The sequence below is a fragment of the Macaca nemestrina genome, chromosome 4 (genome assembly GCF_043159975.1).
Source record: "Macaca nemestrina isolate mMacNem1 chromosome 4, mMacNem.hap1, whole genome shotgun sequence".
Classification (NCBI taxonomy): Eukaryota; Metazoa; Chordata; class Mammalia; order Primates; family Cercopithecidae; genus Macaca; species Macaca nemestrina.
In genome coordinates this window covers 183,036,921-183,054,045 of record NC_092128.1, presented here as the reverse complement: position 1 = coordinate 183,054,045, position 17,125 = coordinate 183,036,921, and the positions used below count along the sequence as shown (strand labels likewise).

The window sequence follows — 17,125 nt, the reverse complement described above, 5'->3', positions numbered from 1 at the left end:
ATTTTGGCAATCTAAAACACTTATTTAATAAGTGGCTGTTAAAAATGAGTTGGTAAATGACTGTTCAGGAAAATTAAAGATGTGAAAAAAACTAATTCTTGTTTTCTAAAAACTGTTTCCTCTCTAGTTCCACCAGATCAGCCTCGGCTTACAGTCTCCAAGACCACGTCTTCCTCCATCACCCTTTCTTGGCTCCCTGGAGACAACGGGGGCAGCTCCATCAGAGGTAATAAGATAGAGATTGTACACAAGAGTTGATTAGTTGTGTGATCCACATGCCAATAAGTGACACATCTTCAGCAAATGACTGGTATATGTTAGTTTATTCTCCCCAAAAAATACTATAAACAGTCCCTCCATAACCTACGACAGAAACCATACATCTATTTTTAGGACATTTGTTGAAACTCAAATCATTCATCCAAGGATGCTTATTCACAGAGTGAAATATCAACAGTTGCAAGAAAGAAAGAAAAAAGAAATTTAGACATCTCTTTTTTGAGATTCTAAATACTGTTTCTTTTTTATTTTGTCAACACAATGTCATTCATTTATGTAACCATACGTACTGTCCTGACTTAGAAAGTAATAAAAGACAGAAGACCTAAAGTGTACATGTAAAACAATCTATTTGCACAAAGCCTTTGCAATTAGTTCACAGTTGAGGTATATAAACAAGGTTTTGTTTTTTTGAGATGGAGTCTCACTCTGTCACCCAGGCTGGAGTGCAATGGCACTATCTTGGCTCACTGCAACCTCCACTTCTCCGGTTCAAGGGATTCTTCTGCCTCAACCTCCCAAGTAGCTGGGATTACAGACACGCACCACTGCGCCCAGCTAGTTTTTTGTATTTTTACTAGAGATGGGGTTTTGCCACGTTGGCCAGGCTGGTCTCGAACTCCTGACCTCAGGTGATCTGCCCACCTCGGCCTCCCAAAGTACTGGGCTTACAGGCATGAGCCGCCACACGCGGCCTAAATGAGGTTTATATGGAAGGAGTGAGCATGATCGTTCTAGTGTAGGTGGAGTTAAGCTAGAGACAGAAGATACACAGGAAAGAGGGCCTGAGCCATAAAAGAGGTCCCAGGGCTGGGGAGAGAGAATAGGGGCTTAGACTTCCTAAGGCAGAGAACACCCTTTCTTCTGAGAGAGAAGGAAGGCTGGGAAGTAAACCAGAAGTCAGGAGCAATTCAGAGTGACTTCAGTGGTGTGCTGGATCAGCTCCTTCCAGCTCCAAGAGTGAAGTGCCCTATACCTTCCCAGCTTTGCACTCAGTAGCCACAGCCATCCTAAGAACATTCCCTCGCCATGGAAATCAGAAATGCTACACATAAGAGCCTTTTTTCTCCTCTCCAAGACCAGTTGTTAGACTTTTATCAGCATTCCAATGGGTGAAGGGAGGATCTTTCTTTCTTTTCATTTTTTTTTTCAGGAAAGAAAAAGTGAGGTGATTTTTTTTTTAAATAGTGGTGAGGATGTGTCTGTGGATTTGAGGATCATGGGATAGGTTTGTAACAGCTGCCTTGTGGAATGCACAGGGAGTCATTAATAGATGAAAAAAGTCATTGCCAAGAAGCTACAAGGACCCAGCTGCAGATGCACAGCACAAATTGTAGGAGTCACAATTATCACAGTTTAATGACTTTCTCTTCTGTTTTGTTTTGTTTTGTTTTGTTTGAGATGGAGTCTCACTCTGTCGCCCAGGCTGGAGTGCAGCGGTGTGATCTAGGCTCACTGCAACCTCTGTCTCCTGGGTTCAAGTGATTCTCCTGCCTCAGCCTCCCACGTAGCTGGGACTACAGGCATGCGTCACCACATCCAGCTGATTTTTCTTATTTTTAGTAGAGACGGGGTTTCACCATGTTAGCCAGGATGGTCTCAATCTCCTGACTTCGTGATTCACGTACCTTGGCCTCCCAGAGTGCCGGGATTACAGTCCTGAGCCACCACACTTGGCCTAATGACTTTCTTAAATGATTCTGGACAGCTGGGAAGAAAAGTGGATCACAGATTACCAGTAACATAAGCATGACCAGAAGTCTAAAGAGTGGGAGAAACGAGGCTCCTTGTTGAAACGGCCTACCAAAGGTTCCAGGCTGACTAGAGAACCTTCTTATAGGAAAAAAACGGGGGGCATCTGGGGATGGGCTCAAATGAAATGAGGCTTGGATTCTGCAAGTGTGAGAGCATGGGAGAGGTAGAATAAGAGGGGTGTCAGAGCACAGGGTCCTCGGGATGAAGCCAGTTTTAGTGAGGGAGAGTTTCCAAGACAAAGATAACCCAACATTCCTGAAACACCATAGTGGCCAAAGCCGTTGCCATCATCAGGAGGTGTCGTAAGTTGTGTGCCCACACTGATGGACACTGATGGCACTGAGGATGATAGCAGGGGACAGGGAACTATACAGGCCTATCACCAAGGATTAGGGGAGTTTTTTGAGGTGACTTCAAGGGTGGAAAGTGGGAGGAAAGCGGAATCCCTATAATGTGTAGGGCAGCTGGAATACAGGCTGGGATGTGGCTGGGAGCAGGTGCACAGATATCACCTGTCAGGTACTGAAGGAGCTTTGCGGAGGTCAGATGAGGAACACAAAGGCTCAGGAAGGAGCAGGGACCCTACAGCTACAGAAGTCCAGTGGGGAGGGAAGGCTGAAAGGAGTAGGGAAGACACTGACCGTGACCTCGGAAGGAGGCATCAGAGATGAGTGTGGAAATCAGCAAACCTGCCCATTTGGGTTTAGGAGACACTGTAGTGTGCAGGGAAAAAAATGGTTTTTTTTAAATTAAAATGGAGCTCCACAGGACAGGAATAGAAGGTACCAACCCGTTGTTGCAAAGACGCCATATTCCAGGCCAGCTAGCCAGGGTGGAGAAGGAACACGGCTGTAGATAACAGGGATGAAGGAGCTAACAGGAAGAATATTTCAGCATTCACGGGGGTGAAGAGCATGGGCTTCAGGCTGACTGAAGGGTCTGTGTCCTCCTTTCTGCACGTGGGACTCACCACTTAGCTGCTCTGGATCTCAGTGTGGGAGAGTCATCACTGTTCCATAGACTTGCAGAAATCCTGTAAGCAAAGGGCTTAGGACAGGGCTTGGCATGGAGTGAGTGCTCAAGAGTGGACAGTCATCGTTAGTAGTTGTAAAAGTAGAGGCAGTGGTCCTGTGGAGGAATGAATTGTTGGAGGAATTTTTCAAACTAAAGAGAAGCCAGGTTACTGTCAGAATATTGGGATGGCTGTAAGACTTGGAGTTGTTTCTCCTAGTGTCTATGGATTGTGAGACCAGGAGTGCATGAGAAGTGAGGCAGTTGAGGAAATCTCTACTCCCATTGATAACGTGTTTCCCAGAGATTCAGGTCTTGCAAAAATAACTCAGCTTCAGCCTACGTCTGCACTCAAGGATTCAGGCACATAAGATCTGAGGGGCAGATACTGAGCAACTTAGTATTCCCTGCTGCCCAATATGGCTTTTAGAAAAGAATGAGCAGAAAAGTGGTTTAATTTTGACCACACTATCCAGCAATACTTTGCAGTGATAATGTCTGGTGTGGCCCAAATGACTCACTAATCAATACATCATGGCGCTTCTCCCAGGCTGGGTTAAATTTCCTGGAGTCAGAAAGAGTGAAAATGTTCCTTCTGAAGATTCTTCAGTTCTGAGAACGTTCATTCTATTACACACACAAAATGCAAACGTCAACCCACTTCCCGTAGAAAGCAAACAGTGCTATGTGAATCTTTCTCATTCTCTGCAGGATACATACTGCAGTACTCTGAGGACAACAGTGAGCAGTGGGGGAGTTTTCCAATCAGCCCCAGCGAACGTTCCTACCGCTTGGAAAATCTCAAATGTGGGACTTGGTATAAGTTCACACTGACAGCCCAAAACGGAGTGGGCCCAGGGCGTATAAGTGAAATCATAGAAGCAAAGACCTTAGGAAAAGGTAGGTGTGCCTTCTCGTCGCTTCTAAATATCCTCCGTTTTCCCAGCCAGAAGGGGAGATTGGAGTCATAAAAGATCCATCATGTTTTATGTTTATGTGTTTGAACTTTGTCATTCCTCAGATGGCTTCAGCAGTGCCACAGCATAATGAGAGGGACAGCTGGACCTTCCAGAGTGTTCTGGTCCTCTCTTTTATTGTTTCATTTGCAGTTAAAGAGAAGAATGTCGTTTGAAAATCAAGAGCGTGGTGAACGTGAGGTGCCAAGGCTGTACAGCCATGAAGCGTGACACTTGCCCTGTCAGCCGTTTTGAGGCCCCATTCTCCCTTAGCCAGCCCATATCCCCACCTTCCTATCATTTCCGCATTGCCACATAGCCCCTGCTTTTCAGAGGGAAAATGATGGGTAAATTGTTAACGTTTCAAAATGAGTTGCATTTTTTTTTTAATCTAAAATGTGGACTTTCAAGGAGATGAACCCCAAAGAAATGATATTCAGAGAAAGGTTTTGTCCCAGGAACTCCAGAAGGAAGGAGGGGTGATGCAGCTCTGTGTGAGCAAAGGGAGAAGGTGAGGAGATGTCTCTGCAGGCTTCCCTCCCGGGAGTCCTGTCAGGTGGGGTGGGGTCAGATGGCAGAAGAGCGAGTAATGAGATGGCAAGGGTATTATTTGTGCCTGGTGCCACAGTTTTGAGTAACAAGTGGTAAGAGGTCAAATGATCTGGGATTGATTTATGCAGAAATATATCCATTAGGTCCCTGGGCTCCAAGAGCAAGTGTTTAGCTGTGGAGGAAAATCTGTTGGTGCTTCCCAAATCCAACTCTGTCTTCTCTTGAGTCAGGTTCATCACATGAGGATGGAAAAAGGTCAGCCCAGCCCACTGCAGTGCAAACCACAGAAGGAAACCCATACGTGAATGTCGCATTGTTCTTTAGGGAACTCTAAGATACCCCAAAATAACCTCCGCCCGTGCAATTTTCCCTCACACACCCAGGTCATTACAGTTGGAGAAAGCCTGTTGGTCCATAAAGTCTCTATTAATGGGACAAGTTGCCAGTGCCTGTGAGCCAGACTTGAACTGAGCTCCTGGCCTTGCTGGAGGAAGCAGTCTCAGGGAAGTGCATGAAGACGCTGATGGCCTCCCCATGTGTCCTGTGAGCTGACCTCCATGTGCCTTCTCCCTCAGAGCCCCAGTTCTCAAAGGAGCAGGAGCTGTTTGCCAGCATCAACACCACGCGCGTGAGGCTGAACCTCATTGGCTGGAATGACGGCGGCTGCCCCATCACCTCCTTCACACTGGAGTACAGGCCCTTTGGGACCACGGTTTGGACCACAGCTCAGAGGACCTCTCTCTCCAAGTCCTACATCCTGTATGACCTGCAGGAAGCCACCTGGTATGAGCTGCAGATGCGGGTGTGCAACAGCGCTGGCTGCGCGGAGAAGCAGGCCAACTTCGCCACGCTGAACTACGATGGCAGTAAGCTGGCTGGCTTCGTGGCCCTCCTGTTTGTGTCTTGGGGAATGTGCACGTGGGCCCTGCCCCTTTCCCATCGAACATCATCTTTGCCATAGTGTGACCAGTGCCCATGGAGCCCATTAGGCTTTGGGGATTCAGTGAACTCTGTCTGGGGCTCCCTAGTTCATTATATCCAGATGACCATCACTGTGTGTCCAGAAATAAGAGACTCAAATGAAATGAGGCTTGGATTCTGCAAGTGTGAGAGCATAGGAGAGATAGAACAAGAAGGGTGTCAGAGCACAGGGTCCTCGGGGAGAAGCCAGTTTTAGTGAGGGAGAGTTTCCAAGACAAAGATAACCCAGCATTCCTGAAACACAGCAGTCGCCAAAGCCGTTGCCATCATCAGGAAGTGTCGTAAGCTGTGTGCCCACACTGATGGACACTGATGGAGTCTCAGTGGGGAGTCATGGGGCAGGAGTGATTTCTCTCAGGGCTGAAGGACTCTTGACCATGTGGTTCTGTGCTTGTGTTGATGTTTGTGAGCTAACATTGCTTTTGTTGTCTCCCACCCCTTTCCCCACCTCATCCCAATCCACATAACAACTTTCTTTTTTGCACTCATTATGCCCTTAAACTGCATGTGCGAAAACAATTTTCCATGGTAAAGGAGCTTATGTTAGTCTCTGGGCAGGAGCAGGGTCACCGATGGAAATAGGATAATAGAAATCCGTGAACACGTGCACACACACAAACTCACACACACTTGCCACTTGCATTTACTTTCCAAAAACTAGGTGAGGTGTCTCTTGACATTAGTTAACCAAAAATAAATGGTCGAAAATCTCACTCATTTTTTCTGGTATCAAGGGCCATTTATTGCTAACTGAACAAATGCTAAGCCCAGCGAAGCTGAAAGGGAGTGTGTCCTTGACTGTAACTTGGTAGGAGAACTTTAGAAGGTCCCGGTAGCAGCGCGTTGATGCTGATTTCTCACTAGGGGAACAGCAAGGATTGAGTTAGGTGCTCTAATTGCAAGGTAAAAATGGCAGCAATGCATCAGGATGAATTGGAACTCCAGCGCAACTCTCCTCAGAGCCTTCTGTTCATCTTCTGTTGGTGAGGCTAGACCACAGTGTTGAACGACTTAACCAAGAAACACCGAAACCCTTTATTGACAGTTAGCCAAACCAAGACCAAGTTGGAAGTACTCCTCTACCTGTGGGTGATGCTTTGTGAGGAGACATCTTTCAATGAAGTCACTCAAAACTAAGGGCTGTGAAATTAGACAGAGGCAACCCATGAAAAGCATCAGCCCTTGAAGAGAAAGGTTGCCCTCTGGAAGAGTGATTCTTCCTCTACTTCGTGCATTCGGGAGGCCGCTTTATTAAAGCTCCAGCAAGTAGCTCCTTGGAGCACAGTTTATGCCATCCTAAGAAGAGTGTCTGTGAAACTAAGGACCCACAGAAATGACCACAAGGAGCTAATGAGGTGAAGTTGCCTGGGATTTTCATCTGATCAATTTCTCCTATAATGTCCGGATGGCGCAGAACTGGCTCTTCCTGCTTCGCACACAGAGCAGACCTACCCCAAATCTCCTGTCCAAGGTCATTTTTCCACAACACCCTCCTCCGCCAGAACCCAGGGTCTTTCTGGCACTTCTGGCCTGGGTCTCAGGGCTGTAGGAAGACCTTGAGCTTGTAGAAAGCTCTTCTAGTGTTGGTTACACCAGCCGGGGTCCCTAGCCTCTGCAGCGGCTCTGTCCTATGGCCCCAGAATAGCCTATGCCCTCCCAGACAACAACTTTTCTCTTCAGGGGCTGATGCTTTTCATGGGCTGCCTCTCTCTAATTTCATAGCCCTCACTCGAGTGACTTCATTCAAAGGTGGCCCCATCACAAAGCATCACCCACAGAGAGAGGAGAACTTCCATGCTGGCCTCTCCCCATAATGTGGCTGAATTATTTGATCTTACAAAGTAAAGAACTTTGACACTTACCAGACACTTTACTTAGCATTTAACGGTTCATCAAAATCCTCTGTTAACCAGCACACATTTGAGTAGTAAGTATCTTTTTTGCTTTAGATCATTGTCTTACAATATTCACTTTCTGGTCCCCAGATTCTCTATAATATGTGCAGATGCCTGGGCACCCAGCTTAAATGTGCACACTGATGATATGCTCACAGCTCATGATTTAATTAGAAAACTACTCATGTAGAATTTGAAACTGTGATTCTAATTCACAAAGTGCTCTGCGGATTTTAAATGTTTGTCTTCTAAGAAAACATATCATTTTCTCACTTTAAGATCCCAAATTTTGAAAAATCCTGCAAGCTACCTTTACATTTTGGAAATATGAAATGACTTTATGACAGTAAGAAATAAGACTGCATATTTATATTTTCCTTGAAAGAGATTACAGATTTCTTTGGACCAAACTTATGAATAGATAGCTTTAATATCTCTATTGTCACATCTGCCTGAAGAACTTTTTTATCTTGAGAAAACCAAGATGGACAGCCTACATTCATATCACTCAGGTTTCAGAGTCCTCCATTTATTGATCTCACTCTTTCTTCTGCCATTTCCTTAGCCAAATGTTTCTGCTTGTCCTTGTGTTGTCTTGGTTTTGCAGACCCATCCTTATGGGCATCCTGTAAGTGCCTCTTCCCTGAATTTCTAAGCATTTGGAGACTTGGGTTTTCACAAAAACACTTTGAAGTTGGAAAAACAGTCTTCTTGGCTTTAGCGGAGATCTCAGAGGAACGAGGATTCCATTATCCCTGCTCTGCTCACTAAATGCGGGATAAAGACCATTTTGCTGGGAGAGAAATTATATTATTTTTGCATTCTCTTTTCCTGAAGTGCTGACTTTCTGGCCCTTGCTGTATATGGAAAGTGCAGTGGGGTGGAGCATCTTACATAATGGAGGGTAGCAAAATACATACCCCATAAAAGGTGGATGCCTGTGTTTAGATCTCTGCATCCATTGTACTGAGCATCTAGATAGAAGGCAGCTTAAGATAGCTCAGAGTTCATTTTCCTTCAGTGTTTCCTTGTAACTCGAAATAATCTGGATTTTGTAGCACTATTTAATAATGCCGGATCAAAAGTAGGCTCCTTTAGAAACCTGGATGGGTCCCCTTTGAAAAGTTGTCTGTAGCTCTCGTACTCTTAGATGGCAGCTGTTGAAGTAGATTTGGTCTTACACCTGTGACAAAAGCCCACAAATAACCTAATCACAAGGGATTTGAGCTTTATGCGAGTGTATCTAGGACCCTCTCCCTGCACATGTGCTTCTGTCCATTTGCCCAACCTTTTGTTCATTCTTTGATGTGCAGTTTTTTCAAGTAGTCTCTATCAGTTGTAGTGTGGGTGACAGTCAAGGGAACACTTAATTCTGGGTAGATGCATGTGGCTTTTGTCAGCACCGAGCCTGGGCCTCATGCTTTCAAGTGCCTGCGCTCAGTAGTGTGTCGCAAAAGGAAGTCCTTTTCAAATGTGCGCTATAGAATAAGTTGGAAATTCAGGCAGAGGGAGGGAAATAAATACGAAAATAAGTGAGCCAGGGCCTAGAAAAAGAGTTCTTTTCATTTTTCATCACCTCCGACACCCTAGGATCACACCACGATTTTTATAACCTATCATCCCTAAAAGCTCCACCATGCCGTCTTCATTAATAGCCATCTAACACCGTGGCCCTGCTTTCAGGTACAATTCCTCCACTCATTAAATCAGTTGTCCAAAGCGAAGAAGGGCTGACGACCAACGAGGGGCTCAAGATGCTGGTGACCATCTCCTGTATCCTGGTGGGGGTCTTGCTGCTGTTCGTGCTCCTGCTGGTTGTGCGGAGGAGGAGGCGGGAGCAGAGGCTAAAGAGGCTGCGAGGTAGGTCTAGACCCTGCTGTCCACCTCCGCATGTCCCCTGCTGCTCTGCAGCCACCGGGAGAGATGCCAGCTGGAGAACAAACCTCAAAAGGGAGTGACTCTTCCTTCTCTGACCCAGGTCCCCCCACTGCCTGGTTCTCTGATGTTCCTTCAGCGACACTGCAGAGCCTCAGGGAAGAACAATAAGAATGTTCCTAGCTCAGTCAGAAATCAGGCGAAAACCAGCCCGTCCCCTAAATCCTAGCTGTTGGTCGGCAAGGAAAATTAATTTTTTAACTCTAGTCTCTTTAATTTTCAGTGAGTCCAGCAAAGCCACCAATTATGGCTTTCTATGAAAAGATCTATCAGATTTGCTCCAGGAATGAGAATTATTTGACTGACTGGAAGTAGAAATTGAGGGCTTAGGGTACTGGTGAAGCATTGTGAAGCAGACGACACATGCCATCCCAAATTAGAAATGGGATCTGAAGCCTGGTGTAAGAGTTTCACTCTAATGAAGCAAAAAAATAATGAAGGCTGGAGAAGCCAGGCCAGATGAGCTCCATTGTGAACAGACACCATGATTATAATGTCCAGCCCCATGTCGTTCTGTGTGATGAGGCTGTTCTCAGCTTCTGGCCAAGAGCCCTTACTTGCCCTTGCTCTGCAATGTGAGGACAAGGAGTTATTTCAAATATGAAACTGTGCAGAAGTGTTCCCAGGTCCTTTGCCCTTTACCGGTAAGGGTATTTAACCAAGCCGCTTTTTCGGTAAAGTGCATTACAAGGTATTTTCATTTTAATATCAGTGTAGTGTGGGATACTTCTATGCAGCGTCCTGTGTATGTTTCAAAGTTATGTTCAAAATACAAATCTGGAAGCACTGTCTCCTCAAAACGTATCCCAAACTTTACTGATACATTTAGAAAACAATGACGTCTTCTGTAAATACTTCATTTGACCATAATCCACTTAGAGCAGAGAACGTGGTAATATTTTCACCTGTCTTCACTTATCCAAAGCACCCCTTTTTATGGAATTCTAGTACATTTTACGATCAACTTGCTTTTGCTCTGCCAACAAGTTACAGTTTCGAAGTACATTGTACTTCATCTGTACAATTAAGAATCTGTCCATGTAAATCTCCTGCAGCCCAATTAATTCAGGTAAACATCAGTCTCCTTGAAATGTTCTTTCTCAATTGTGCGAACCAATTATCTTTTAATTTTGCAGACATTACTTGAGTGAATGCTAGGTGCTTAATATGCAAAGATGAAAAGAAAGAGCTTTCTGAACTCTGGGTTTAAGGTAGGAGGTAGACCCATAGCAGCTACCAGTAAAAGAACAAAACTGTCATGAATACAGAAATAGGGCTTCAAAGAAGGCCTACATCAGTGAAAAAGGACAGATTAATCCCAGGTGGAGAGGGAAAGGGAGGCCACCTCAGTGCTAAGTAAAATAGAACTACAAGTATATAACACAGCCCATTATGGTGAGAAGTTCCATACAACATGGACCGTGTTGAATTCCGTTCAGTTCATGAGTGTTCATCACTAAAATACAAAAAGGATGTTTTCATAACCTTGTTCACGGTGGCCTGGACTTTAGAAGAATTGTTATGAGATACCAAGGGTGTCTGTCCTTGTTACCATTGGATAACTATGTCTAACTACTTGCATTTAGAAGGCTATACGTTGTCTGTATGACATTTCTAAAAACCAATAGTAAATATTTCTTATTAATGATTTTGATTTAATCACAAGAGTTAAGCATCTAGGTAATGCTTCTCATCAGTCTACACCCTCTGCCAAATTCAGCTTGTCTTCTTTTCCCTGATTCCTATCGCTCTCCATCCTTCCCAGCTATTATTTTATTTTTCCTATTTACCTTTGAACTTGAGCACCCCCAGCAGTGCATTTCCTGTCGCTGAGAGTGCTTCCAGATAAACGTGCTGTGGACTCTAACTGAGTGAGGCCTTTGGGTTGAAATGATGACCCATGCATCCTGTATTTGAATTCTTAGTAGTTCTTTGTGATTTAATTATTGCTGTATAAGGGCTCTCTCCAGAAAACATCCTGGGGCTGGCGTTTTAATTCTTGGTCTCTCTGCTTCTAGACACTAGTGTTTTGCAGTTGGGCTTGGTAAAGACAGCAGTCCGTCACCTCAGAGAACATGGCCTTTCATTCCCCAGAAACAGTTTGTTTTCTTTGTTCTGGGGAAAAGGTAAATCCAACACAAAGGTTTCAGTAGGAAGAAAATAAGTGCTGGGGCAAAGATTCCTAAGAGAGGTTGAGGAGCAAAGGAGTTCAGAAAATAGCTTGCCGTGGCACAGAGGTATCTGCAGTTCCGCATTTTGTACGTGGCTAACAAAGGTTCTCAAATCAAGAATCTGACAAGAGGGCAGTCAGGATGCCAAGGATTGGGTACACAATTTCACACCACTTCTGAGTGGCAAGTTTTAATGTAGACACACTGCAATAAATGCAATTTGACAAACCACTGTAGATTATCTACCAGGTGCAAGATGGAACCTTTTTTTAAACTATTGGTAACATTTGCTTGTCAACCATTTCTATTTGATCACAAGAGTTTAGCTAGGTCCTAGAGAGAAGAGATTTCTAAGACTCTGAGAACTATAAAAGGTGACATTGTAGTGGCAGTGGGTCAAGACTTGCAAGGGGCAGACTCATCTCCATACCTGTGCAAAGCACTGCCATAAAAGGACAGCGCCAGAGGTGAGGGTCATAAAGGGGAATCGATGAAAAGTCAGGCCTTGCCCCAGAAAGACCTTTGTTTCTTAGCCCTGCAGGGCCCTGAAATGTTCATTACTAATTCAAAGTATTTTCAACTCACTCATGGAGGGAAATTGCAGCTGCCGAGTTTAAAGGAATAGGTGCCTATGTATTAAATATCCGGATTGCATTAGTCGAATCACCCAATTTCAAGCGAACCCACATGAGGTACAGACTCTGTGCCTGTGGAAGAATAAGTTTAAATATATTTACAGACTCTACAGACAGAGTATTTTGATTGTCAAAAGTAAGGACAACATTTCTAGTGACATATCAGCATTGCCTGAGCAACCATCTATCAGGATCAGAAATGGAAATAAGGAGATTTGAATTATAGAAAAATATTATAGGGATCCCCAGTGAATTAGAGTGATTAGGTGAGATCAATTTTATATGGTTGAAATTGATCACATTTTTCAATTGCTAGAAACTACAAAAATGTTTATAGGCTGAGTATGTTTTACTGTATAGACAAGTAACCTAGTTAGATGAATATAATATGATGTTATTTTATGTAAAATTTTAGAAAGAAAGAAAGAAAATGGGACTCCAGCAGTGTAGTCAACCTATATTCTCTCTTCCTGAGTACTTTACTAATTTTAGAGCATAGCGACCTCCTAAACTCTAAATTGCCTGCAAGTGCCCACATTTTTTTAAAATCTATAACCTTATCCAGGAGTTCAGGAGCTGCATTTTGCTTTTAATGGTGCCCTGGTTTTTCTTCAACTTCTAGATCCTTTGAAGTGCAAGGTTATAGAGTGAGTCACTGGTTGGGCCTGAGATGCAGGCAGCCCCAACCTTATAAAATGTGATCCCATGTCAAGTAATCAACTCCAATCTTTCTAAAAGCCTCCTCCTTTGGTATGCATTTATGCAAGAAAGCACAAGCTAACTCGGCACCAGTTAGCGTGGGTCAACCTGCAGGACTTCAAATAAGCTAAAGATAAAAATCAGTGAGGGATGTCACATTTGACCATGCTTTTGTGGCAAAGCGTCTTGCTTCTCTTGAATGGAAATGTGTTTATTATTTTAAAGATGCTTTGAAATGGATTGTTACAAAACTGATCAATTCTAGAAGACCGTTCCCAAAGAGGATCTGGGTTCATGGTGCTATGCAGGCAGATTAAGGGGTAGGTTATGAGGAATCATTGTTATTTTCTGAGTTCTAACAGGACATTTATCTGCTCTGCAAATGAGCCCAAAGCTCCCCTCATTTGGAAAACCAAAAGGTAACTTGAACTTTGCTCATCTAAAGCAGGAATGTGCATCCAGGATCCCAGTGACACTTAGACTTGAGACAGACTCAAAGTCTTAGTAGATGCCCCAGCACTAATGCATAAAGCCACCCTAAATGTGGGAAGCCCACATTGTTAATGAATTAGTAGCACACACGCACCCTAGAGATTTCATTGCCAAGTGTGGCTAAGATGTCATTAGAAGCCTGTACCCTGAAACTCTTTAGTTCTGTGCTTTGTGTTTTCTTTCTTTCTTTCTTTCTTTCTTTCTTTCTTTCTTTCTTTCTTTCTTTCTTTCTTTCTTTCTTTCTTCCTTCCTTCCTTCCTTCCTTCCTTCCTTCCTTCCTTCCTTCCTTCCTTCCTTCCTTCCTTTCTTTCTCTTTCTTTCTTTCTTTCTCTCTCTCTCTTTCTTTCTGTCTTTCTTTCTGTCTTTTTCTTTTTCTTTCTTTCCCTTCCTTTCCTTTCCCTTCCCTTCCTTTCGCATCCTTTCCTTCCTTTCCCTTTCTCTCTCCTTTTTTCTCTTTCTCTTCCTCTCTTTCTCTCTCTCTCTCTTTCTTTCTGTCTTGGTTTCTTAATGAAATTATTCTTTGAAAACATCAAACTTGTTATGGCAAACTGAATAGAAAAGGCTCTCTGCATCTGAGAGCGGGAAGCAAAGAGCATGGGGGTGAGGGGGAGTCGAGGGCTGCCCGTGGAGGGGGACCAGGGAGTGGGCAGTCAGGAGGGGATTGTGGGTCTCAGCCGGGCCCTGGAGCTCCGCCTTGCCTGGGTGTTCTGTTTTGTCTGTATCTGTGCATGCAGTTTTTTCAGATCACCAGTATATATGGCCTTCTTTTTTTAATATATGTCTGCCACAGTTTTCAAATCAGCTTTCATCTGAGCATTGTGATGATTGGAAGTCCTATTTGGGATCTTGTAAAAACATAATGCAGGTTTATAGCCCTTGCAAAAATAGCTACTTTATGAGACTATTTCAATTCCACAGAAAGACAGGGACTGTTGAGGGAGAGGCTACAAATAAAAGCTTTTGATGGATGGTAATATAAGGTCAAAATCTGCTACCCTCAAATGTTTTTTTGTGGGTGTCTGCAGGTGACTGTCCAGTAAAGATATTAACCTAAGCATCTTCCAGTTTACGTAACTAGAACTTCGGACATTAAAACATAGCCTTGTGGCTATAAAACAAAATTTCTCTTTTTTAAAGAAAAATTGGGGTGTGCAAAATGTGAGGCAATTCAGCCTCTCAAGCTTTGCACAGTCGCAGTACCTGGGGTCGTGGTGAGCACTCTCCCATGCCATGCAGTGGCATGCTCTGCCTCGTTGATATGCAGCTTCATGCCAGGCACATCACCAGGATGCAAGCTGTGGTCTACAACCAGAACACAGGAACTGGGCAAGGCCAAGCTGGGAGCCTCCACATCCAACCAGAGGTGCCATTTCCCAAAACTCGATCTAACCACGTCCTAATCCACAGGCTACTAATGTTTCCCATTGTTTCGCTCCTCTTTCTTTTCCATAGTACTTCACTATACACCATCTTGCCTTAGTCTTTCAATAGCTGTGCAAAACGGTTGAGTATGAACTGCCCATTATGATGCCCCATTTTCTTTCTTTTCTTTTTTTTTTTTTTCTCTGAGACAGAGTTTTGCTCTTTTTGCCCAGGCTGGCTTGCAGTGGTATGATCTTGGCTCACCACAGTCTCCACCTCCCAGGTTCAAGCAATTCTCCTGCCTCAGCCTCCCGAGTAGCTGGGATTATGGCCATGCACCACCGTGCCCAGTTAATTTGGTATTTTTAGTAGAGATGGGGTTTCTCCAAGTTGGTCAGGCTGGTCTCGAACTCCCAACCTGAGGTGATCTGCCTGCCTCAGCCTCCCGAAGTGCTGGGATTACAGGCGTGGGCTACCGCATCCAGTCATGATGCCCCATTTTCTGACATGAAAACTGAAGGCCAGCTATAGAATTATCCAGAATCACATATGAGTCTAGGCAGAGCTAGAAGGGAGTTCAGATCACTCTCCCTACCCCACTCCTCTTGCCTTGAAACTTCTGTAGGATTTTGAATATTCAAGTAAGAAACAGGTTTTCTCATCAACATTAAGTAAGCTCTAAAGGTTTATCAATTATACCTGGAATTAGAAGATGTATTAACACAGTATCAATAGCTACTATATAATTTTGTTTGCCCATCAAAATACTTGGTCTATTGATTTTGTATCTCGATATTCACTGCCCTTCACCCTTCCCCTAATTATATTTTAAATATATATACATTATATATAGAGAGAGAGACATATACATATTCCTTCTAGCTTGCATATCTTCAACCTACTGCCTCTCTGATTCTTTTCTCCACTGAATGCTTGAGAGTATTCTGTCAGCTACACTACCTCTCAATTCCTCCCAAATTCTCACAGTCCCCTTCCACTTGCCACCCAAATGTAACTGCTTTCCTGAAGACAGATGACCAGTTATTCTCTGATCTCCACATTATCCTTTCCCCCATCATTTTTTAGCCCTCTTTGCAGCATTCAGAGTGTTAGCAAATGTTGTCTTTTGAAATGCCTTCATTCCACATTTTAATATCACTGGATTAGCCTGCTATCATTTCTCCATCATTTCCCAGTCCAACAGATAAGGGAGGAGCCCAGAGCCAAGGATGGATGTGTGGGAGTAGCAAGGGGTTTTAGAAAAGATGTCGCAAAGTCTGAATCTCAGATTGATCTGAAATGTGTGGGAAAAAATGTGACAGGCAATGCAAGGGCTGTTTAGCTGTGTTTGTGCAAGAAGAACACGGCTGTGAACAATGTTCTCATATTAACAGATGGCAGGTAGACAGGAGAGCTGCTCAGCATCTGCTTTGCTTGATGTGTACCAGGAGAAATGCTATTTGAATCAGAAAATGTGGACCAGGAATTATAAAAAGAAGGAAGGGAGGAAGGGAAGGAAGGGAAGGAAGGAAAGGAAGGAAGGAAGGGAGGAAGGGAGGAAGGAAAGGAAGGAAGGGAGGAAGGAAAGGAAGGAAGGGAGGAAGGAGAGGAAGGGAGGAAGGAAAGGAAGGGAAGAAGGGAGGAAGGAAGGGAGGAAGGGAGGAAGGCGGGAGGGAAGAAGGGAGGAAGGGAGGAAGGAAGGAAGGAAGGCAGGCAGGAGGGAGGGGAGGGGAGGGACTCAGGATGCTTATGAAAATAATCAGCGCCCTGATAGTTTAAAATGATTTATTTTTTTCAAAACATACTGTGTATTAGCCATTATGTGGAGGTGTAGATGTCGCTTTTTGCAGACAATGTTTACAAAGAACTATTACACAAGTTCCAAAGCTTAAGCAGCCTAATGCATACACAATAAATGCTGTACTGTTTCACTGAAGGGAAAGATCTCCACCACCACTAAAAACTTGGGGAAGCTGTCATGGGGTTCCAGTCCCATGATTCTGAAGGACAACATTTTAGGGTTCTGAACAAAATTTTTCCAGACATAACCCCAAGATCTTTCTGGATAACCTTTGAACAATCAAATGCAAATTAGAGGTGTTAGAAAATGATTATGCAGATGGTCCCTGACTTACTGTGGTTCAACTTAGGAGTTTTTGACTTTACAATAGTGCAAAAGTGATACGCATTCAGTAGAAACTATATTTTGAACTCTGATCTTTGTCTGGGTTAGTGACATGTGATCCAACACTTTTACATGAGATACTCAACACCTTATTATAAAATAAGCTCTGTGTTAGCTAGTTTTGCCCAACTGTAGCCTAGAGTAAGTGTTCTGAGCATGTTGAAGATAGGCTAGGCTAAGCCCTGATGTTTGGTAGGTCAGGCATATTAAATGCATT

General features: G+C 43.9%; 1 protein-coding gene across 4 annotated transcripts in view; it reads left to right on the top strand.

Annotated features, from left to right (window-relative positions):
- Nucleotides 1–17,125, top strand: part of LOC105472931 (DS cell adhesion molecule) — an 818,273-nt gene that overhangs the window by 758,305 nt on the left and 42,843 nt on the right. For all 4 annotated transcript variants that reach the window (XM_071095740.1, XM_071095738.1, XM_071095737.1 and 1 more), the window contains exons 24-27: nucleotides 128–226; nucleotides 3,757–3,945; nucleotides 5,129–5,419; nucleotides 9,113–9,289. In XM_071095740.1, coding sequence (XP_070951841.1) covers nucleotides 128–226; nucleotides 3,757–3,945; nucleotides 5,129–5,419; nucleotides 9,113–9,289 — 756 coding nt within the window. The remainder of the gene's footprint in view (nucleotides 1–127; nucleotides 227–3,756; nucleotides 3,946–5,128; nucleotides 5,420–9,112; nucleotides 9,290–17,125) is intronic.